Raw genomic sequence first — 25,414 nt, forward strand, 5'->3', positions numbered from 1 at the left:
ATGAAACCGTGACAATACATTATATTCGCGTTTGTCAAATCCACCTGAAGCCCGGAACGTTTTTTCCATTTTATTAAAATTCGAGACTGGAGCCGACGTGTTCGATCGTAAAGAGATGCGTCGATAAATATTTTAATAATCCTCAATTTTTTTACCCCTTACCCTTCCTTCCTACGTATCTTTTTTATTTCTCCGGGGAAAAAATTTAAAACCTATATCAACTAGTTTCAGATCGCTTTTATCAGTCTCGCGTTATAAATGGACTCGTAATTTCAACTCTCGACGATGGCCCTTGAATCGTTGCAATTCGTGTATTTTTCCTGCCCACTCTCCTCTGCTCGCTTTTTCTCTCTTCTTCCTTCTTCTTGTTTCTTTGATCGCACACGAACAACGCGCGGGCTTTAATTTCATTGGCGCGCGCGTACTCGCTTCCGGCGAGCCGACCTGTTTGCACGCGAAGATTTGTTTAACAAATTCGAGGGAAGATCGAGCGTCGCCGACGTTTCGCGATATAAATTCATAAATCCGACCGGAGCTTTTGCTTGCTTTTCTCGCCGTACTCGTTCGATCGACTTTCAACGCGATTTCTTCTTTTTTCCTTTCCAGTTCCAGTGAATTGGATTTCTCTAGTTGGCGATCTCGTTGCCGCCGTGCTGCGTGCTATAATTTTTTGTAAGTCCGTACGGCTCGATCTGTGGCTTTCGAATTGGTAAAACTACTTGCTATTGGCAGAGCAAAGTTCCCAAAATTATTTTGGATAACGTAACAGGAAAATTACGTGCAGATATATTAAATTTCATAGTATTTTTTCACACGTATATGGAAATTAGGAAATGAAACGTGAAAGCGTGTAAAAGAAATGCTTTATTGAAAAATAGCTGTATATTTCAATTTGTAGCTACTATGCAAGAAGAAAATTGTTTAAGTTAAACCTAAGTATAACTTCTCACCCTCAAATTACCAAATAAAACAGATAGTACCGCTGATAAGAATTCTCAAATCGGAGAAAAATTGGTAAATTGAAAGAAATTATAAAAATTCGAATTAAATGAAATAAGAAAATTCCTAAATCCTATTATAATCTCATCGTCAGACTAACAAAGAAAATGTTGCTACTACAATAATAACTACAATAATAAACAGAAAATTCTCAAATCAACGAGAAATCTTTCGGTAAAAAAATAAGTAGAATCTTCCGTTCACTGGAATGGGAAGAAAGGAAAATTCTTGAAATATCGCGAGAAAAATTCATAATTTGGTTCGCGTGATGGTGGCGAATCGCGGCTTGTGCAATTTTGTCGAGTAGTTATCGTGAGACACGTACACGTAAAGGGGGAAACCCATGGTCCAGAAACAGGGAGCGGAAACAAATGTAACTAAACGATTCGCGGAAAGTACCTCGAGGCGGTCAGTTTGTTTCCACAGTCTCGATCCAATACGTCGGTACTGCGTCTAATTTTTTACCAACCGTGTATCTTCCTCGACGAAAGCTATCCATGTTCGTTTAAAAACAGAAAACAGAGACTACACTCCGAAACAAACAGTACGAGCAGCTTGTTACGTTATAATTTTAATGAAAATTTCCATTTCCACAAACCACAAAATATCGAAAGATTCTTGGCGAAAGTTAAGAAAAGTTTAACTGCGATTAGAATTACCGCTATTTGTCGCCTGTCTTTCGAATAAGCTTTGCAAAGACTGATAAATAATAATTAGACTATAGCGTATGTGGCGAATGTGACAGAGATAAAGGTACTAGCTATGATGCAAAATTTCTTGTATATGCGAGGTTCGACATAGAGTCTTACTGAGAAAAAAGAACCTACTTTATTAACGAACTTTGCATGTTTCTGCCTCTAACTCGCTTTAGCATCTAACAAAGAGCAGTGTTTGTTTAAACATTTCGTTGTCTAACAAAAACGCTACGATCTTTTCGAGCGACGATACAATGATACATATTCCACTAAACGTCATTGAATTCATCTTCCCCTACAATATAAATAAATAGAATAAAAACTATGACGCTTTTTGTAAAGTACGAAACAACTTCTCTTCTTTATGATGTTTTTCAATATCTTTATACGTCGGTAAATTTTTCGCTCCATATCAACGAGCTTTTGTTTGCAATATTTTTTCGATTAATCGAATGGATATATATATCCAAAGATGAAACTCGTGAAAGATCGGAAAATCGAGCTTCTGATAGAACCACACTCGGTGTAGCATACCGATGTAACGACGGGGTGTCGAGGAAGTTAAACAGCAGCAAGCAACTGCACGTAGTTTTATTTACGACCTACAAAGATGGAAAGTTTTCGAGCGAGAGTGTACTAAGCAGAAGCTGATGCTGGAATACTCCATCCGCGAGTGTTCTTCAGGCTTCCAAGAGTTTTAGACGAGAACGTAGGAGTTCTACCTCCCCGCGTCTCATTCTCCAGAAAAAAAAGAAAGATCTCTGCCCACACTTCTACTCCTACGAACAAAATCTCCGGTAGATTTCCGGTTATTTAGTTTCGTTTCAACTGATCACATGTTTGTTCGGATGAAAACAGTTTCGACCAGCAAAAACATCATCAACATTCTGCGTAATCATTCTTGTTCGTCCGACTATTTATATCTTTTATCACAAATGTGACGATATCATATATATAATGGCATACATTATTTATATACACATATGCATTGTTTATATAAATAATAAAGTTGTTCGCGAGAGTACTAGAACACTTGCTCTTTCGAACGCATTTTTATGGATATATTATGTGTCTTATGTAAAACATTTTGAAATTTTACTAGCACTGTGGTGAGACTTGATTATCACGATTATATCGGCGAAGTTTGATACAAATCAGAAAATGCACATAATAACTAGAAGATATTTTATACAAACATGTTTAAACAGCAATTTATCTACTATACTAATAAGCAACAATATTCATTGGGATTATCTTTAACATGCTGTATACTAATTATTTACTAAGCGTATGTCTGCAGCAACTATCTTGTAGCTTCTACATACGTTTTCAAATTAGTTTCAAATTTGTCCAATATAATTAGTGCCAATGAAACTTCAAAATGTTTAGTATGACACATGCAATATATACATAAAAGCTTCGTATAACAAGTGTCAAAATACTTTCATATATACAGTGTTTCCGGAAAATGGTAATTGGTATATATTTTCAAACTAACGATTCATTCGTTCGCAAATGCCAGCTGCTAATTGTCACTCGCAAATCCTAAGACGCAGATAAAGAAGCTCTCCTACCTCCGCATGCACCGTAAAGAATCATGAACACCATGTAGTCGACTGCAAAATCATAAACAGGGAAAGGGGTCGAAGCTATACACAGTCATCATTACAGAATAGACTCTCGATGGCTTCCATTGGTCCATTATTTCTCTTCGCCAAACTCCTCGTGATCAAAGGCATCGAGCAATAGGGAAGAAACGGGATGATCGTGTGCTGCGTGTCGCTACGCAGCTGTGCGCCAGTATATCGCGCGGCCCCTCAGATTGGATCACTCGGTAGATTATTTGGCTTTATGGTGCGGGGAATATACTATGCCAATATGACGTGGAGGGCTTGTTCACAGCGAGGGTGGTGGTAGCCATGGAAACGCCGGCACCCGTGAGTGTCGGCTCCAACGCCAGCCGAGTCCCTCATCTCCCTCCCTTCCTGGCCACCCCCGCGAGCTGGAGCCACCCCTCGCCCACGCCTGCAGCAGCCGCCAACCCTCTTGCTCTCACCCTCCTTCCGGCGCCAGCCGACAGCCCCCTCTGGACCGTAGGGTGAAAGCCACCCCTAAACCCTGGTCCTGTAACGGATCTCTATGTACTTCTCTCCTATGTTATTCTCCCCCTCTCTCTCTCTCTTTCTCTCTATTCCCACCCTCTTGTCCTCTCGTACATACACGTATACATGTACATATTATACGTTATGTGCGCCAACCGTCTAGCGTGGACGTGTATCTTTCGCTGTAGACGTGAACGTCTGTGTGTGCGCCTGTGGCTGCCACATTGATTCACTGTGTGTGCAGAGAGAAGTGAGAGGGTGTACGAGTGGGTACGGGAGTGTAGGTGGCTGTATAGGCAACCGGGGGTGCCTTCGCGATCAATATGGTGGACAGACGCACCGACACCCTCCACGGGAAGGCCAACTCGATTTACGAAATTCCCTCTTCCTCGCCGGCCTCTTCTTCCTCCTACGCGCCAGCTCCACTCTTCGACCTAACCTCTTTTCCAAGTTTCTTCCTCCTCTCCTTTCTTTCTTTTTTTTTTTCTTTTTTTTCTGTTTCTGGTTTTAGTTTGAAGATTTTTTTGCAAACGATGGAGTCTAGTCTTCGTTTTGATTAGGATTGATTTTAGCTTCTCTCGGGGGTTGGGATAGTTGCTTTGTTTCTAGTTTTGGCAGAGAATCTGCACATAGTAATTGTAATTTATTAACTTCGAAGGATGAAAATAAAGTGTACTTTTGATTTTATTTAGAACGGATTTGGTTGTTCTTTTGGAGGTTGAAGTAGATCGCTTCTTTTTTTTATTTTTCAATTCTAATTTTGGCAGAGATTCTGCACAGGGTTGCAATTTGGATAGGGTTTGTATGTCCTTTTGAGGATTGCAATAGTTTCGTTCTTTCATTTTGCATTTCTAATTATGGCAAAGAGATTCTACACATCGTTGTAATTTGTGCGAAAATCTTTTTCAGGAAAATGAAGTCTACTTTTAATTTTGTGTACCGTGGATTTGGAAGGTCGAAATAGCTTTCTTTTATTATTTTTTATTCCTAGTTTCTGCAGAGATTCTTTACAAGGTTGTGATTGGAAGATTATTTCGAGGAAGATGATTTTATTCGGAACGGATTTGTGTGTCTTTATAAAATTGAAATAGTTCCTTCCTTTTATTTTTTATTTCTCGCTTTGATGAAGGCTTTACATGGAATTTGACAATTTTTTGGGCAAGACCGACCTTCGATTTTGGTTAAATTGAATTTAACTGTTTCTTGAACAGTTGAATTATTTCCTTCTGCCTTTTTATTTCCGGTTCTGATAGACGTTCTGCGCTCTACAGAAATTATATTCAACGATATATTAAACAAAACGAAGGATATTGATTTATTTCTCGAATCTAATTTATTTCTACCTGTTTTACCTAAAAAACAAACAGCAAAAGTTTCTCCAACATGTTGATCCAAAATATACACGATAAATAAAATTCGAATAATAAAGAACAAACGATGAAGAAATTCTTCGAAATTTCTGTATCAATTCTAATCAACAAAATTCAGTCTTATTCGCAAGATAAAAATTCTCCGTCGACCATTTTTCTCTGTCAAATTATTAACAGGGAGAAAAAAGGGATATTGATAAAAGAGTGAAGTAAAAAAGGGAAATTTTTCGCGACAATTGCGAAGAGTGTACGGAACACGAACGAGAAACAATCTGGCCGGCGGACGAGAATACAGGGCTCGGCGAACCGCGAACAAAGTTACTTTGATCGCTATCAGCGAAATCGAAGCGCTTTGTCCGGCATTGCACGTGTCTACTCCAGGATATTGCTACTTGATGGCGGTGCGCGATCGGCGAGATTATATTTCGCGGGGTGAGAACGAACGATGTAGAAGTCAAAATACAGTCACTAACCACCCACCCCTTCTCTCTGTGTATGTTCACAAAGGGGGTGGTGAAGGCCGTTCGCGCGCATTCTAGCCTCGGGTCATATTTATTTTCGGGCGTTTTCGAGCGCGCTCTTTTTCCGTGTAATTGAGAACGCTCGTTTCGATAATGTAACTGTTTCCACTGGTTATTTTCCCTCTCTTGTTTCTTTTCTTTTTTCGAACGGACGTGACTTTTCGAAAATGAAAATGTTACAGTTCGCAGCATTTGAAAGATAAAAATGTATTCACATCGTGCGGCTAGTTTGTTCGTGTTTGTTTCAAAGGATAAAGGTCGTTGTGTAATCTTTATTTAAATAACGATTTAGGTGTCATTTTATTTCACTATTAAGTAATTTACGTGTTCTATTAAGTCTGGAGATTTTGTTCTGTCATCGAAGCGATCGTTAGAAGGTAATTTTATTACGTTTTGCGATTTTTCTAACATTAGTGGTACAATAAATATTTCAATAATTTCTTGAACCATTCTAGACCCAATCGTGGCTTTTTATGGTCCACCAACTTCAGTTTGAAGAATGTGCGAAAAAGTCGTTTCTGATATACGTAATTTCCTGTCTTAGATGTATGTGAAAATTTGTCTTAGTAAATTAAAAATCTTATTGCTCGTTAAACGCTATAATAAATATGTCACGAAAAGACGATCTAACTAATTACGCAATTTAATAATACAAATATAAAATATGAACTATGAAAACAATTGATAAGTTAAAATTTCCTTTTGTAAAGTGTTTTTTTTTTTCTTCTAGTAAAATATAGATACTGGAAATAAACATACATACTTTTTTAATGAATTCTCATAATAAAAAATATACACGCATACATACATGCGTTCCTTTACTTCCTCTTCTATTTTTCTTTGTTTGTTGCTTCATTAATTCGTAACAAAAATAACTCGAGCGGATTAGGTTGACTGGAAAGAGGGAACGCGAACCGCGCCGGATTAAATTACGAAAAAAGGAATCACGAAGGCGTTCTTTCAATGATAATTACGATCTAAGCGACCTACGCTCACCTGAATTAGTACTCGTTCTACGTTTCGACTTTTATCTCTCACAAGCGTCGTTAGCCAGTCGATTTTCCATTCAATCTGCAATAATAACGTAATAGATATGTTGTGAACGATATATTTCATGAAAAGTCTGAAAGGTAGAACAAGATAAGAAAAAAGAGCGATTCTGTGAAAAATTTTCTCAGATGAATCTTTGAATCTTCTTATTCGGAAATATAACACAGGAAGATTGAATGAAATGCGTAGGAGGCGAGGGAGAAAATAATAAACGATGCCTGAATGAGCGAAATTTCATGAATGAAATTATATTATAATGATAGAAATTTATTTTCTGCTATTACCGAATGAAAAACGATAATCGAAGAAGCGTAAAATGATATAAATTAATTTAAGACAGGAAAGGCGGAACGAATTAATCGAAATAAAACGAAAGAAAAGTTTCGCTGTGGAATTATATCGATTTTCGGCATAATTAATTTTATTCATTATTTTCGAGCGTTAACAGGATGGTAGAAAATTACAATTTTTCGCGGATCTTGGTATAATTGATTTTTGCCGTGCAGTGCATGGTAATGAGCATAAAATAATAAACTTCTTTCGTGCGGTGGATTTTTAAGGGCGTGTTTATTCGGGCCGGCGAAGGGAAAGCGAGAATAATTAAAACGTAAATAAACGAACTCTGCGCTGCGTTCATTAAACCGTTGGTTACTTATGTTTCAATTCATTTAACGAAGTGTAAAACGCAAATAATTTGATCCTACGAGAAACTCGAATTACACCGCGCAATGTGTGCAACTTGGAGATAATTAATAACGCGCAGATCATCAGTTTTCTCGGACGCTGCTACCTGCAAAATTTCTCTCGTCACTTTTGTACTTCGAATTTAAAAACTTTACAGCTCATTTGGGTAGCTTGAAATTTTGCGTTTTCTTCTTTGTAAAAATTCGTATTCTTTGACACTCTTGATTTTCAATTCTGGTCATTTCAAGATCGCGAATTTTTTAATTTCGATTCGAGAGCATGAAGATTTCCGCTCTTTGATTCTCCTAAACTTTCAAGTCGCGTATGTCGACGTTTCTGGATTTTGAGATCGTCAAATTTCCAATCGCAGAAACTCCCACGCTTCGATTCAGAAATATAGAAATTCCTACGTTTCCACTTTCCCGAACATTCGATTAGTCATAACAAATTTCGAAACTCCGATTTCCATAAATGTAGAAATTTTGATTTACTCGCAAATTTTTAATCTTCGTCGGTCACAAATTTCCAATAATCAAACGCAAAAATCTCCAATTTCTAAATATCCCAATTTTCAATTGCTAATCGTATAAATTTCTCAACTTTCGAAATATATAAACTAAAAAAATGTTCGAGCGACAACTGAACAATTCTGCGGACAAATTACAGAACGAGGTTACTTTATTTAGTTTCCAGTTAATTATTGCTGGTTGTCGCGGATGTACCATCCGCTTCCACCGTTTCACGCATCCGCGTGCGCGCACGAGCTTGACAAGCGGGGGTGGTTATACGGAGGCATGCACCACACCTATCTGCGCAACGTGTCACTGGCAGTATAAGGGCAAAACAAATCGTCGCGATAGGGGAGTAAGTTCTCCCGGTTCCTGTCAATATCAGGAAGCCGGCTTTACGTATATTGCGAGACTCGATTTACGCGGTATCGCTTTCCTTTCCCTATTAAAGTATTAAACATTTACTGGCTCTTTTAATCCATCTACCAGCGTATTGTAACATCCCGAGCGATGCACAGGGATGTAATAACAAAAGTTAGATTTTTCTCTATTTACGATTGGTTTTTACGGATCAAGCAGTCTATGAAAATTCCAGCAACTTTTCTAGAAAACATTTTGGACGAAAGATTAGGATAAAAGCAATCCTGAACTTAACATTCTGTAGCGTTTGAAAAATATTTTGGCGAAATTTTTAATAACTCGAAATCTCGAACGTGACACAGGTGGTATACTATATTTTGTAGTCTTTTATATCTGTATATCTTAACGGATTATATATTCGCGTTACAATTCCAAATAATTCAAACCTGAGACAATTTGCAGTCTGAAAAACATGTCTACAGACATCGCGTCAAAAAGCGGTGCGTCGCGACTCGATCAAACGATGCGATAGAATCAACCTGGTGCGCTAAAGAAACGGACCCACCGCGAGACCAAAACGGAAAACCAAAAATTCCTGCAAAATTTCCACTAGCTGGCATGATACCCGTGCAGCCGCCTGCGAGAAACGCGGGCAAATCCGCGAGAACAAAGACGAGGAACTCGCGAGGTATTGCAGACAGGGAGGCGGATACGATAGACGAGAGGAAAAGGGACGAAACAATCGCGGGACAAGTTGCAGAAGCCCGTTGGAAAACTCTTCCTCCCCATTTCGAAAGACAGAGAAATAGAGGAAGAGAAACAAAGAGAGAAGGATAGGGAAAGGGAGAGAAAGAGAAACGAAGATAGGAAAGTACAGCCGATGGCGCGAATCGTTTTCTCGCTGCTTTTCCCGCGGCTGCATCGGTTGCGGGGGGTTGCAGCCTGCGTTAGAAGGGCTGTGCACGGCTGGCAGAGGGGATGGGAAAGAGGACGGTGGCTGGCGAGGCTCATTTTGTCGGCGGCAGAGATGGTGCGGCCTCTCTCTGCTCCCTCTATCCTATTCGTCTCTTTCTGTCTCGCTTCTCCCTTCTCTCACCCCCTCGTATTTTCCCTCTGTTCACATTTTCACCTGAACCCACCGCGCCCCGTCACCGTCTACTCGCGCCCTCGCCTCGTTTTTCACTCCGTCCGTCTTCCCCGCTTTATCTCGCCACCCGTCACACTCCCTCCTTCCACCGCCGTCAACCCCCACGAGTGAGGATAGAGAAGGAGGAGAAGGATGAGGAGGAGGTGGAGGAGGGTGGCCGAAGCCGAGAGGGGGGTGTGGTACGCGGAACGCCTGGCTGGCGACATTATTAGACGCCCCCGATGAGTCAGTGAGGCCAGGGGTGGATGACGACGCTGCACGGGCGACGCTCATCCCCCTCTTCCCCCGTCGACGACCAGAAAAGAGGGATGAGAGACGCCAGGAATGGGGCAGCCGGGTAATGAGAAGAAAAGACGGCGCGCACAGCGAGATATCGCGCGCCAGATACGCCCGGGAAAAAGGCATCGTCGCGAAAAAAAAGGCGCAATTTTCGCGTGCGTCGCGCCCACACCCCCCGTGATATCACCCGTCCGCCAACGGGGGATTAACCCCTCGTCTAGCCTCGCGGCGAAGAAAGGCCACGTCGTTCGACCAGCTCCAGCCACCAGTTTTTCCTTTTGTTGCCCTTCTCTTCGTCTTTTTTAGTACTCCCTCCTTTTTCTCTTTTTAGGGGTTGTTTAGCTTTGTTGTGTAATTTTTTTGCGAGTGTGTAGTTTCGCGGGTTACGTTGTGCGCGGATTAGGCAAGGTTTGATTTTTAACATTCTTTCTCGTTTTCTCATTCGGGTTCAGGTTAGGTTCGGGTCATTTTTTAATTGAAAAATATGCTGGGTTACGTCACGTTTGTACCAGGCAAGTTTTAGCCGACAGGTTATTACACAAGAATCCGCCGCTAACGTTTGGAGGTTCAACCAATATACATATATGAATTCAACTTCTGGTTGCACGATTATAATGAAATAGGACTCGATGTGTATTAAAAATAGCATTTTTTTTGTACATTACTATGTACAATTCTTGGCATCTCGCAGACCTGACATCTGCCAGACATCTTTGTATGTTACGGAGTTAACGTGGGTAGTTTTGATCGACTTTAAGGTTGACTCGATCCTCCAACGAAAGATCATCCGATATTTGCAAATGTATCTCTGAAGCACGTGGTGGATTTCCGCGTTATTTTATAATTGTATAGTAATTGCGAACAGTATTTGCGCGTATCTTGTTTTCCTATAGAGCATCTATTTATCAGGTTCCATACACGTTTCATTTCTACAATCATGTAAAGTGCTACTGAATGATACAAAATTTAATGCACTTGCAATTAATTAGTATGTAAATATTATAATAAATATAATGGTGTATAAATATTTTTTTTACTTGATCTAGTTAATTATTTATTAACTTATGAGGTTTCAAAGACGAATAGGAGGTCGTTATTGAAGAAAAATCGAGCCTTCACTGTGTATTCCGCGATTATCGCGGCTCAAAGCGGCTCAGCAAGCGTCCTGCTAGATGGTTTCCCTTTCATACTATTTTAAACAGGGCAAACGCGATCACAGTTGATTTCCAATTAACTGTAACGCAACTCTATCCTGACAGGATTTTATGAAACACTGCGTGAGTTGTAGGCTATCTCGGTTTTGCGACTTTTGTTTAAAAGCCAGCGTTTCAATCGGCATGGTTTTCATTCGGTTCGTGATCCAACGATCGATGTATGCCTCTTGAAGCCTCAGAAAAATTTATGTTTATAGAAACCTTGCTTAATTCGTCAATAATTTACTCAATTTCTCTTTCTTTTTCTTTTTTTGTATGTGTATGTGTTTTAGTTCGATAAATATTGATGTAGAAGAAGATCTTTCGTGTCAGTAATGTTGAATAAATAGAAACGTTTATAGCTCATTACCGGTTGGAATACCGTTTCTTCGTGTATTTCGTCGAGTACTTTAATGCATCACGTTTGATTGAACGTAGTCGCTGAAACGTTCGCTTAAACGACGAGTCACGCTCCATTAACCTAGCGATTTCAAATTACCCCAGTTTTTTCCACTTAGACATAATTGTAGATACGAACAGTTAGATCGCTTTTACCATTTGACTTGCTGCTGAATATTCAATATTATTTATTATTCTTCATCGAAATGTATCATACTAAAATTTGTAAACACTGTACTAACAGGTTTATGAATAAGTAAATAGACAAATTCGATTAATTTTGCTACGAAAAGCTTTTTCTCTGCAATGTAGAATGAAGAAATACATTTCCTCTACCTTGAAAACTGTGCTTCCATATTTTTCTGATTAAAATTTTCTCCATTAAATGTAGGTAAATATCTTTACAATAAAAACATATCTATGTATTAAATTCCCTTATTTTCAAGACGATTGAATCATTAAAATTTCCTCAGTTCCGACCTTTTAATATCTACACGTCTGTAATCTATCTTCTTTAAGAGCCACGTCTTTTAAGATTCGTTTGAGAATCGAGCGTGTCACATATGTTACAACCTACTCAAATCAATCGCGTGTCTACACACCGTACTTCGAATCACGTGGTCAAAACAACCCTTCGCCATCCGTAAACATTTCCTAACTCTAGGTTACAATAATCAACGTCTAGACCTCATTTGCAACACCGAAATAAAACGACAGCTACTACTCGCGCTTCCATCCCCTACGGATATTTCCACCCCCTCGAAGAAAACAACAAACAGAAAAAGCAACAAAAATGAGAAGGGCGATGGGAAAAGCGTAGCGTAGAAAACAAAAAAGAAAGTATAGAAAGAGAAAAAGAGAGAGATAAGGTAATGAGGGAAAAAATGTTGCAGAAGTAGGAAAGAGGATAGGATCGGAGGGAAGGAAGGGGTTCTTTTCATGCCGCCTCCTCTCGGCGAGGTTTTCCGCAGGAAGAGCACAACCCCCGGTTGCGTGTGACAGCCATTTTAATTCCGAGCCCCCAGGGGGTCCCTGATTTTCATTCCCCATGATGGAACATCAGCCATCCTCCTTCATTCAACCCCCTCTCTGCTTCATTTTTCTCTCTTTTCCACTCCCTTCTCTATATCGCTTCTTTTAGCTAAGTCTCTGTCTCTTTCTTATACCTAACATCTCGCCTTTTCTATCTCGAATCTCTGTCGTCGTTGGCCGTTCCCTCTTCTATTCTCCTCTCCTACGGTTCGTGTCTTTCCCCGTCTCCTATCTACTCCCTCTGACTGGTGGAAAAGCTTTCAGAGGCGTCTAAGGGGGGATGAGGGGACGAGGATGAGCCGCACGGTGTGTGTCGGCTATCTCGGCTGTCGCATCGCGAATCGAATAAAAGCTGCCGGATGGCTGAGGGATGAACCGCGCTCGTTTAATTTCGGCGAAAGAACAACCACCGCTGGCTGCCACGGCTTTTTTTCTCGCCCGTGGAACACCCCCGGAAAAACTAGTTCCGCCGACGACACTTCCGCTCATGAACTCTGTACCTCGCAGAGAGTCACGGGAAAGCGAGAAACTCTTGTCTCTTGATTTTTCTTGTCACTGGTCTTGCAGCTTTTTCGTATGTACGCGTGGGAATCTGGATGCTCTCGCTTTTGGAAGATTCTCGTTTGAAACTGGACATTTTCGGAGCTTGAATTTTTTAAGCTAGAATTAATTCGTAAATATGCAAATTTCCATGCTTTGAGGTATCTTGACGCTGGCTTCACTGTTTTTGGCGCGTACCCTTTGACGATCTGTATGCTTCGGGCTTTGAACCCTTTTCATTTGAAATTGGAGATTTTTAAAAGTTGAACCTTTTTAACTTTTTAATTGACGAATATGATGTTTTTAAAGGTCGAAATTTTTCATCACAGAAAGTTTAGAGGCCATCAGCGATATTAATCGATATTGTTTATAACTACTACAAACGATAATCTCGACACTTTTCGTCTAATGTTAAAAAATAGTAAAATATATAATTCCACTTGTTTGACTTTATTGATCTTTAAAATGAAAAAATGTCTGCCGCGGTGGAATCTTGCCCTCAATAAATTTAACGTGATTTCCTTTGATGGTAGCTTTTAAAGGTTAATGAAGTGGCTGCGGAAGGATAGTGGCATATAAAATACGCGAACGACAATAAAATTCGGGAAAAAGCTGGAAATCAATAATTAACAATTCTACCCTGAAGTACGTATTTTTCTCGTTCTTTAGTAAACCCTCTTCGAATTAAAACGTCCACTCTAATTCAATCTCTATTTGCATTTAAGAAATCCTATTATATAGAGAAACGTAAAAATGCGTCGTCATAATTTTACAAAATGAATTTATATCTTAAGAAAAAAGAAACGAATAAATAGTAGAATAGTAGAATAAATATCATAGAACGAATGACTGTTGTCGATAGGTATAAAAGCCATTCCCAAAAACCACTATCAAACGCCAGAACCACGCTTCCCAATACCAAATCAACATTCAAGCGTCTAAAACGTAGCTTTTAGCGATGCAATAAAACGAGTCGTCTACCCATAAAATTCATCCCGGGTAATCCATGTGGTATCCGAAATTTCTCGGGGGACACCCGTTAGAGGGTCCCCTTGGTTATACCGAAGTCGTCGTGGTAATCTTGCGAAGGGTGCCGTGCGTGCACCGCTCTCGCCCCTGATTCGCTCCACCTTTGGTTGGCCCCGAGGGGATTGAAATTAAAATGACAATGAGGGCAGATCCGAAGGGAGGCTAAAAACGCGTACCCTTGCCATCGTCCAATCAGCTACAGATCCGTGGACGCCATGGCGACCCTTCTCCCCTTTGCTTTCCTTCCTTCTTCCCCCTTCTGTCGCTTTTTTTATTTCCTTTTCCTCTCTTTCTTCTCGCTATCTCTCTCTTTCTCATGCTCTGATGCCTGTTCACGTAGAGAAAAAAAAGGGCGCGAGAAAGATGGAGGAGAGGACAGTAGCACGAAATGAAAACGTTTAAAGCGTCGGTGATCTTCACAGAAGTTTTCAACCCCTTTCGCGACATCATTCGAGGGAGAAACAAAATAGATGGGACTCGCGTACCGGCTGAATGGCGAGGGGATGGAAAACGGAATGCATAATCGGGGAGAGGGCAGACTCCGGGTTCGAACAGCCCCGCGATTAATATTCTAATTACAGGAATCGGGATGAAAGTGTCGTCCGGGGTTGCGCTCCCTCAGGGCGCTCCCTCAGGGCACTCTCTGAATTTACGTTTCAGGACAGGTTTCCCTTCCTCGGGAGTGCTACGTTTGTTTTTTCAAATTCGATAAAATATTTACACGTTCAGCGGTTGTATGTAATATTATCACCGCTCAATCAGTGAACATTTAATCGACATCCTCTGTTTCTTGTGTTTCTTTTTTCTTTTTTTTTTTTTTTTTTTTTTTACTTGTAAAGACAACTATCTCGTTTCGTGTTCATTTATTATAATTTGGGTATCGCGTATTGTGTACTTTTTGTCGTATATTTTATATTGGGCTTCTAATAGTCTTATTGACTTAGTGCGGTGGTGTCTCATTTTCCCTTCTACCCACTTTTCAATGATAATTTTAATATTACTCGCCATAAAGTTAAACGATCGTTTAATAACGTAAGACGGAGTTACCCTCAACCCCAATCTATCTACCTACCTACAACACAAAGAAATGACTGGAATTCGGAAGAAAGAGACTGTCAATGATCGTTAATCCTGCGATAATGTCTGTAATTATTAAATATTAGAAACAATGATTCCCCTTTAGAAATTTATTTCTACCTGTAAATGTATTTCTATTTACAAACCTCGGTTTATTGTATCAAATTCTCTCGAAATATACCTCAAATATAAAGCAACTCGTTCGAAAAAAGGAATAAAGAAAGAGAACTGGCTCGTGGGAAAATCGAAGAAATCCGCGGCGAACGTTTTAATTTCCGCCCCATTTTCCATCTTTCGTCTATCTCCAATCCCCGGGTCTCGCCTGTTCTCCGCGATCTCTCCACCCCCTGTCTCTCAACCGGTCCACCCTCCTCCTTCTTTCTTCCATTTTCTCCTGGCTGGAGGATGCGCGCCATGCAAAGCCGTAATTAGTGGCTTCGCGTGTAATTATCGTGGAAAAAAGGGCTCTGAATGCCCATAGTATTCAGGCTGCCGAGGATGAGTCCTTCGCGATGGAATCGCACCAAGCACCCTTGAGACATGCGGTTCTTCCTTCCTTTCTTTCCTCTTTTTTCTCTCTTCTCTCTCTCTCTCTCTCTCTCTCTCTCTTCTCTCGCTATTTGCTTTCTTTTTTATCATCCATGGTTGTGGCGAGGATTGGTTGGTTGGTTGGTTCGGTTGTACCAGCCACCCCATTTCGTTTCGCAAAGCGATCGCGTTTTCGACTGTCATTAGTTTTCGAGGATGGGAGCGACTCCATTTAGTCGGCCGCTCGTTCGCCATTCGGCATGTTCGACGTTCTGTCGTTTCCTTCCTGCCTAATACTGGCTTCGAGTTTCCAAAGGATCTCTGTCTGTCTCTTTGTGAAACTCGTTATCCTTGTTTCTCCTCGTCTTTTTTTTTTTTAATTAATCTTGTATCAGGTCGCCAGGAAGGAAAACAATCTATAAACTAACAGATTTTTCATTCGTTGTTGTATATTTATCAACTAGTAAAATTATAAATCACGGAGATATTTGTGTCTTCTTGTATCTCATTGCAATCTCCATACTATGATACTTCTTCATTGAGCAATTTAAAGATAAACAGATTTTTCATAAACAGATGTAAATTAATAGATTTTTAATTCTACGATGCAATTAATAGCTATAATAGAAATAATTGCCAATATGAAGACCACACAATTTATTAATTATTTTTTAATTATCTACTTTCTTCATTTTAATACCTGCCCTAGCCGAAGTCATCCTAATTAAGAATCTCTTTGAGTGGTTCTCATTATAAATAAGTAGAACGAAATGGCGGATATCGCGAGACAAGCTTCTTCTTTTGTCATTTGCCTGAGGCATATGATGTCATCAATTTCGATTCTTTCTCGACGAAAGAAACGACAAATGTTATTAAAATATGTATAAACATAGTCTGAAAGCTTGACTGCAAAGAGTACTATAGTTTCTTTTTAAAAAAAATCACCAAAACCATCCGGAAAATGGGTTTTTCACTGGAATAACCCGTTCAGTGTACGTTTTTGTTACTCTCTATAAAAATATTCGAATGAAATTTAAATGAAAGAGCGCCACGTACAATTAACACAAACGTCTCAATCGACGACGAAGACATCGATGGCGACGAGAAACGCGGGCATTACGTTCCAAACCTTCTATGAAACCCGATGTGCAACCCCCAAGTAACGACGACGATGACGACTATGGTGTATGGTGGATGGAGGGACGAGCGGCATGGAGGGGGTTTGTCAAGGGGGGTAGAACTTGGCCGCGGGGGTTTCGAGGGCTCTACCGTCCGCTTTCGATTCATTGTACAATAATATGACGGAAATGTCAGTCAATTAATAAGCATACCGAAGCTGACTAATTTCCGCCTTTGTTCGTTCCACGGCTCGGCATGGATGAATAAGTGGCCATTATGCGGCTTTTATGATTGGTCAGATCCGTATCACGACAGCCGGTTCCGCTTTTATAAACCAGCGCGCGGCACGTCGAAACTTCTCTCTTGCGGCGAACCTTTTTAACCGCGTGCACGTGCCGAGAGCAGAATATATCGTTCTCTCTGCCCTCTCTCGTTTCTTCTCTTCTTTCTCTTAGTTTTTCTTTTCCTCCTCCTCCTCCTCCTCTTCCTTCTTCTTCTTGCTTCCTTTCCTTCTCTTGCTTTCGTTACCACCACACTCTCTGGCGATCTTAAACTTTGCTCTTTGCTTTGAATTTTCTTACGACACTTCGTAGTCGATCTCTTCGTGATCGGTTTTAAAAGACGTCGATTCATTCGTCGAAGAAAGTTGTACGAAGAGAGCAAAGTTTTTCATAGATTTTTGTTTAAGAAGATGGTTTCTCGTAGGATTTCCACTTGGAGTATATCGTAGTGACTTTGTTTAGAGAAGATGGTTTGTTGTAGATCGTGACTAGACTGCGGATTTTTATACAATTCCATGTTTTTATCAACGTAACTGAGAGAATGTAACCTACATGAAGACTTGCTCGCCCATTAAATTATTGTAGCGAGTATTTCGCTTTGAATATTTTTTATCGCGTGCATTTTGTACATTTTTGCAATTTTAAATTTCTCGTTAATGCATAAAACTCTGCAGTCTAGCTATAACGTTTACAGGATGAAATAAATTTCTGTTCACATTCCATTTCTTTCCATTGCGTTCATTAGACGTCATAATTGGATTAGTTACAATGCACGGTTATAATAGCGTGAAAATGTTTTTCGAGATTCCGAAAACATTTTCCGAAAACATGTTAGATACGCGTTCTTTTACTACGGCAGAGACAGTTAGGGGATGATTCGACGCTTTCGCTGGCTCTTTAATTCGGCTAATCGCGCCACGACACGGTTCCGTTCCGTTTCGGCGAAATGCTTGGTCCGGAAGCGAACATTTAATTACCGTAAACAGAATAAACACGGGGACGCCGAGGGAAAAATCGGCCGGACGGAAATGTTTGCTCGCCGGCGAATTATTTTTTGCCGCAGCGGCTTAATTTCCGCGAAGGTCAAGGGAGACAAAAAATGGTGTAATTGCTAGCCTGCGCCCTTATTCCGCTCGTTCGTCGACGAAATAAACGAGGGTGGAAAAGCGGAAAAACGAGAGATAATCCCCTACCACGCGGTCAATCTTGTTATCGTTTGCGTTTCGGATGCAACGCCCTGGTGTAATTTACGTGTTTCATGAAATATGTAAAAGAATTTATTCTGAAATAAACATATCAATCTTGCTTTTCCTCCTAACATTAGGATGCATTTTTCACTAAATTTACCGATACTACTCGATAATAGGTTAGTTGAGTTTGTCCTATATTTCTGTATTTTGCGCGACAAATTTGATGCCAAATTATGAATTTCTACATTATATTTAATTTCGTTGTGTTAATTTCTATATTTCACACGTCGGAGATCATTAACTATGTATCCCAACCTAAATCTATATCGTCACTTGCAAAACACTATCCCTTGAGTTGCACAAAACGACTTTTACGGATCCGTTCATTATAATGTTTAATTATTTTCGTACAGTAATTATCGAGCCAGCTTCGTTTCCCACTAAAAAACCTACTAAATCGACTTTCCTCTCAAACCTTGAAGAAAGAAAAGACCAACAGAGTCCAGGGCCTGAGAGAAGAACCGATAAAAATCTCCAAAGAATTTCTCGTCTGCCCCTGTCGCAGTACCACTATCCTCTTCCACCCTTGAGGTGTTTTGCCTCGTCGTTGCCACCCTTGGCGAAAGGGTTGCGCGAGATGGCGGCTGCTGCTGCTCGGTTCTTGGAACGGTCAGGCAATTACGCGAACCCTCGAATGACGATGACGTCGCGTTATTCCGCTGACGCGGCTCGCCTATCTTGCGCCTCCGCTTATCTGCGAAAGGCGAGCTGGGTGGTGTATTGGTGTGGGCTGCGGCTGGCGAAGATATAAAAGGGGGAAGGCGTGGCGGGGTGCAGCTGGTGCGCCACGTATCAGCCACCTATATCCTTGTCCGGCTTATATTGCCAGGGGGGATAATAGCACGGGGGCGCCGGAACGGTTTCATTACACGGCTTCCCGAGGGATAATATCCTCGGATATCTCGCTGGCCGTCCCCGCAGGCTTCAAATTCCGTACCAGCGACCCTCCGCCGTCAGCGCGTCACCACCGTTAACCCCCCTTCTTCCAGGAGACCCGCAACCCCTTCACGAAACGATGGAGGAAATTGTCGGCACGCCGAGGGGCCGGTTCGATCACGGAAAATGGCCGATCTCGATGATCCAGTTTTCATTTTCTGCGTTTTTGTTAATATTTTATTTCAGTGAGATTCAGATGAACGTGAACATTTAGTAAGGTAAGAGGTCGTCTAGAGGGGTAGTTGTAATTGTAGATGATATAGATATGTAATTCTAGCGTGATTTAGGCGAAGATAGGCGAACAGAAAGAATGATTTGGGTGACTTTGGGGGTTAGTTTCTACTTAGCATTTAGTTGTGGCGATGATTTAGGAATTTAGGTAATTATAGGTGACTGGAGAAAATTTGTTGAGTCGTTTATCGTGGCTGGAGTTGTGGTTCTAATAGGATGTGCGGAATTTCAGGATAATTTAGAGGAGTAGCCACATTTAGTATTTAGTTCTAGTGGGATTTAGGCGAAGATAAGTGACAAAGGAAATTTTTAGAATTGCTTATAGGGTTAGTCATAGCGATTTATCTATAATGGGAATGGTGAGTGACGAAGAAAACTTTTTGGAGTTGTTTGGAGGATTAGTTGGAACTTATATTTCTTTGTAGGGAAATTTAGATGAATGTTAGATAAAAGGAGGATTTTTTAGGGTTCGTTAGAGAGTTAATTATTAATATATGCAAAAGTATACGAAGTATATATTACGCTCTTCGTAGGGCGAAACAAATTTCTGAGAAATGCATGAGAAATGAGAAAGTAAAGTAAAATGAGAGAAAAGTCTGCCCCGTGGAAAATTTTGGTAATGAAATTATGAATATTTCCGCGCGAAATCGATGTTGATAAATCTCGTTAAGGTGTTTGTTTTTTGCATTAAATTGGCGTTTATCGGGATCACGTATTCCAACGCGAGCTGAATATCGGATGCAGTTTTGAAATCGCGTGCACGCAATTAATTCCAACGAAATTGTCAAAACTGATTAACACTCGACTCCGATTACAAATTCACCAGAAATTACCGCGCCGCGCCAGCTCGCTGGTTAATAAAACATTACCAATAATTAAGCAGTTCAGAATTCACATTGATCAACCCCATAAATTGAAAAGGAGAAAAAGAGGATGATGTTGCGAACATTATCTTTTTAAATTTGCTTTGGGATTTCCCATTATTTATGTCTTCTTCTGGTAGTAAAGCAAGTAATTTGCTTCTTTCTAAGAATTGAACGTTAATCGTGTACTTATGTAATGAAATTGAGAAATTAAGGGGAAGCTAAGTTGATCGGATTGACCGAGAGCCTCGATTCAGATTAACTAATTAAAATCATTTTACAATTTACGTTTCGTCGCGTTCAAATCTATTTTATTAGAATATTGCAATGAAAAAAAATCCTGGTTCTCCTTTTTTATTTCAAATTTCGAACTACCCTCTGTAAAGTGCTTCATCCCTGCTTAATTCTCATATTCATCGTTCGAAATCAGCGAAACGGTTCATCGATAATCTCCCACAGTCATTCCACCCTGTCAATCCCCGAAACAACCCTTTCACTCAATCCTGCCTCTACGATCAACAAAAAAACCTACATCTATATCCCCTGCACCAGAAAACAACAAAACAAAGATCAATCTATAGTACTCAAAACACGAGTCTAGCACAAAAGGAAGCACGTAAAAGCAAGGTATGTCAACCACTCGATCTAGCACCCTTCCTAATCGTGCCCATCGTTTCTAAGTCAGTTTAAATTCGCTCAATAACTCATCTTTTTTTTCTTTTTTCTTTTTCTTTTTTTATGGAACTTGTGTTCCCAATGGTATATCGGGCCGCAAAGTGTTTTCTATTCGAGGGTCGTCGTGATCTTTTTAGTGGTGAAGGTTTCTAACACTAATTAAAAACCAACTTGGGATTATATTCTGAGACACCTCTCTTATGTATTTTCTTTATCGTATTAAGGGGATTTTCATTCACAAAGGAGTTAAAGGTATTCGGTTATTATAGGGGAAAAGTCGTGACTCAGAAGACACTATGTTGAAAAGAAATGAAAATGAAAAACTCTGTTCTGCAATTTCTATTTAGTAACTTATCAAGTCTCTTTACCTTATCAAGAATATTCTTTTATAGAACAAATGATATACATTCTTACAAGTTTTCTTTTACGAAGAGATTAAAGGTTAGCTATTTCCCCATTATAGAAGAAGGTCGTGACTCAGGAAAAGATCATAGGACGCTCCATATTCAAATTACATAGAGCTGAGAAGTTCTCTTCCGAGACATCTATTCCGAATGTTAAAAAAATTTATTCTTACGAAGAGCCGCGAGTTATCTTGCTAGGAAAGGATCATGGCGCGAAAGTCGTATTAGAAATACGAAAACGAAGAAAAAATGTATCGCACCACGGTTTCTGTCGAAGTTAGCGAGTTCTCGCGGAACAAGAAATTAAATCAATCCCGCGAGGCAAACGGGGGGTCACAAAAGGCGAAAGAGTGGGCGGCGATAGAAACGAAACTCTTCGCTGGGCCTGGAAGAAGTCTCACGAGGTCGGCCGGTAAAAAGAGGAGCGAGCGGGAAAGAGAGGTGAAGAGAGGCCACTGTGCAAAAGCTTTTCCCCCGGCCTTTGGTCGGCGGCCTTTGATGATCCCATGCGCTAGTACAATACGCGATCGTGCTCGTGCGCATTGCGATTAGTGTTTTTAATGCGCACATTGTATAAAGAGAAGGGCCCCGTTTCCCGTATCAGATGCGAGGTGGCCCACCGAGGGACCAGTTATTAGGCCTCTGACAGGCCCATAATCCCGTCGGCTCTCCTAACGAAAAATATAATGCCCATTAGCAGAGATCTTTTCAGAGGGTTGCCGTGTGTGTGCCTGCCCTGGGATATTTTCTTTTGCCTCCTACTACTCAGTTCAATTCCCTTCTCCTTTGATCTCTGTCTTCTTCTTCTTCTTCGTCTCTCTTTTTCTTTTTTTCTTATGCTCCATGGTAAACTAGTATTCGTCGTCTCGTTCCATTTTGCTACCCTTTGCCAGCTCTCGCTCCCTAGATAGAGTCTAGCTTTATAGCCGATGCGTGCCACTGGGTGCTACCGGAAAACGCGTGCTAAGCGTTTCGAATGGGATCACCTCCGAAACGACGCTAATCTGCGACTGCGATCTCTTTCGGGCATGTTGGCACTCTTTGACTCGTGATACAGCTACGTACGAGCACTTGGCGACGTGGGTTCTTGAAGTAACTGAAACGTTAACGTTAACGTTTAAGGACTTCCCTTTTAGGTACAGCGAAATAGTGGTTATTGCACTGTGGTATTTTAACTTTCTTATATTTAAGCTTGTATAAGACTGGAACATTGTTACACGTCGGTGAAACAACTTCAAACAAATTTTGCGGATCTCGATGTGCCACAGAAAAATATGTGATTTTTATAATCTTTACATATATGTCTTTATATTTGTAATCTTACGTCGATTTACGCGTTAATCAGTCAAAATAAATTTTTATGATTTCTTTCTGATTGCCACATTAAAAGATACCTTTACGCATTTATTACACGATACGTGTAAATATAGCTCAAATTTCTAATATGCTCGATACTTTCTCTGTTCCAGCCGAAGTGCAGAACCAGAAACTGGAAAAGCAAATCCAGGAGAATATTTCACGTAAGTTAATCATGGTTAACCTAGTCGAAAATATGGTAACAGTTCGCGATGGAAAAAGGTTCTTTCGAAGCGGATGCAAGTCCGCATCGTCCGTAGCTTCCAGCCTCTTGCTTCCATTGTGCAAGGCCGACAGCAAAAGAACGAAGAATATTACGTAACATATTCCAGCTCGTTCAACCATGAAAACCCCTGTTGGTTATTATATTTAATAGACCTAACCGATTTTGCAACATCTGCTTTTCCCGCGTCGGTACAACGCGTGGCCGGTTTTTGAAAAGCGAAAGCTCGACCCGCATTGATTATCTCGAAAGGAAACAGGAACTTGTTTCGTTCAGTTTCTGAAGTTGTATTGAACAACGCGCCGTGAAAATAGTTTCCACACCCTCGAATGATTCTCAAATGAAGTTTCGTTCCTGGCGTTTTGTTGTTCTTTTTAGACTGCAGCGGAGGAATTAAAGAAAAATGCGGAAGACGTTAGATTAAAGAATTTCAGGAATTTTTCAACGATTCTAAATGCTTCTGGCATGTGGGAGGAAGAATTACTTTTTTTTCAATTACGTATTAATAACGCGAACCAATATTAATTGGTTAATCCTGGAGCATTGTGAGCATATCGAAGTGTATCCTTGATTTTCTGTTAGAAGTAAGTTTGCAGTCCAAACCATACGATTCGTGGAATATTTATGATTAATTATATTTCCCTATTTAATGTATACAGCAATTTTAATGGATAAAATAACGCGTGCTCGTAATCGAAATTGTTTAGACACGGTAGGTTCACATCGAACGGTAACAAACGCAAGTACGATCGTCATCGAAAATTGCACGGAAACGTGGGACACGGGATCGAATGATTTTATTGTTAAATTAGAATGTTAAGTGATGTTGATGCATGGCCCGGCAGAGATGTAATGAATACCATACGCGGTTATTAATTCCGTCGATAATATGTAAAGCATATTAATGTTGCGAATCCGATTGTAGTTTCATTTCAATGACTACGAATGATAATGATGATCGTTAATTATGACACGAATTGCAAATCGAATGTCCTAAGGGGGCTTAGCAAGTACAAACAGATTGTCAATGCGTTCGTTTGATACCGTTTAATGCCTGCTAGCGCCAAAGTTGTCAAGAACAATTGCGCATTAACTACACGATCCGAATATTAGTAATTGATTCCTCCAATAAAGATAAATCCTCTCTTGCGACCATTTCATAAAATATCTCCAAATATTTCTTCCATCTCGTCATCGTTCGCTATTAAATTAAAATACGAGCTTCTCAAAAGCCAAACCGACCGACTCCACTTTCTATAAAGTCCCCTATTTACGAGCCATGTACCTACGCGCGTGGTTACTGTTCAAAAAACAGAGGATATTCCTCTACGAATTTATTTATCACAAAGACGTGACACAAATAATCGCAAATTCCAAGTTACATTTTAGAAAACACTTGCATTTTAATCTTTTCAGCTGATCAGCATGGTCTCCGAGAAGCTCGTACGTTTCATCAGAAGTTTTCGACATTACGTTCGTCTTTACTAAATTCTCTAAATTCTCAGAGTAGGAACACTCGGTAGAAAGAGGAAAAAAAGGAAGAAAAAAAGAAAAACTATTCGCACTTTCACTGGTCGTACTCGTAGCCCGAGATACATCGAACATGCTCGGTACACGTATCAGGGGCGAGCTAGCGAGCGCGCAGGGTGCGTAGAAACGCGCGCTGGGGTGAGTAATGTCGGGAAATGCAGCTAACGAAGTTTACGAAGACACTTAACGGAATTACGCCCTCGCTAGCAATGGCCTCTGCGAGTGCTGCTTTCGCTCCGTGTGTCGGTGAATTCCCTTCTCTCATACTCTCTCTCTCTCTCTCTCTTCTTCCCTCTCTCTTTCTGTCCCTCTTGCCACCCTCCGTAGTCGTTTCCCTTTCTGGTGGCAGGGGATCCGTCGCGTTAATTACCGCGAGCGGAGGCAAGAAGCCGGGGAAAATCGCGGCGAGAGAGCGCATCAACGTCGTCCTCGGTGAATATAGTCCAGGAACAGGCGAGGCCTGGCTGGCTGGCTGGCTGACGAAAGGTCGTGGAAGGAAAAGCAGCTGCTAGAAAGCAGGGATGGGTGAGAGAGTGGCGTGGGTGGGCGACGTTGGGTGGGCTGAGGGTGACTCTCGGGGCGAAACGAGGGAGGTTGGCTCGGTTTTGCGTCGAAGAAGGGTGTTATTGACATGGTGGGTGTCGCGTCGTCGGCCATCTTGGCCTGCACCCTCTCCTCCGCTCAGAGTCTCTCTCTGTACCGAGCTCGATCCCCCCATTTCCCGTCTACCTTTCGCACCCTAACCTCTTGCTCGCTCACACAACCCACGAACGAACGTTCCGTCTCGCTCGCGTCCAGGACATCCTTGTGTCCCCCTTGTGTCGAGTGACATTCGGGCTATACGCCCGGCCTAACCTGCCCGACAGACGCCCTGGGCCACCCTTTTCGACCAACCCCGGCGACGAGCTCCGTGGGTCCCGGGGGTTGCTTGTCGCCATGGCGACCGAACCCTCCTCGCCCAACCCCCGTCGACCAAACACCGGTTCCTGTCCCTCGGTACACACTTCCCTCTTCGTTTCTCGCTGTCTCTTT

The 25,414-nt window shown here is 41.0% G+C and overlaps 1 protein-coding gene across 1 annotated transcript in view; it reads left to right on the forward strand.

The window, feature by feature from the left end:
- LOC100642492 (Fanconi anemia group J protein homolog) overlaps positions 1-25,414 on the forward strand; it is an 86,502-nt gene that overhangs the window by 45,840 nt on the left and 15,248 nt on the right. Inside the window, exon 4 of the mRNA XM_012311107.3 lies at positions 22,743-22,793. Coding sequence (XP_012166497.2) covers positions 22,743-22,793 — 51 coding nt within the window. The remainder of the gene's footprint in view (positions 1-22,742; positions 22,794-25,414) is intronic.

This window comes from Bombus terrestris, chromosome 8 (assembly GCF_910591885.1).
Source record: "Bombus terrestris chromosome 8, iyBomTerr1.2, whole genome shotgun sequence".
NCBI classification, from domain to species: Eukaryota; Metazoa; Arthropoda; class Insecta; order Hymenoptera; family Apidae; genus Bombus; species Bombus terrestris.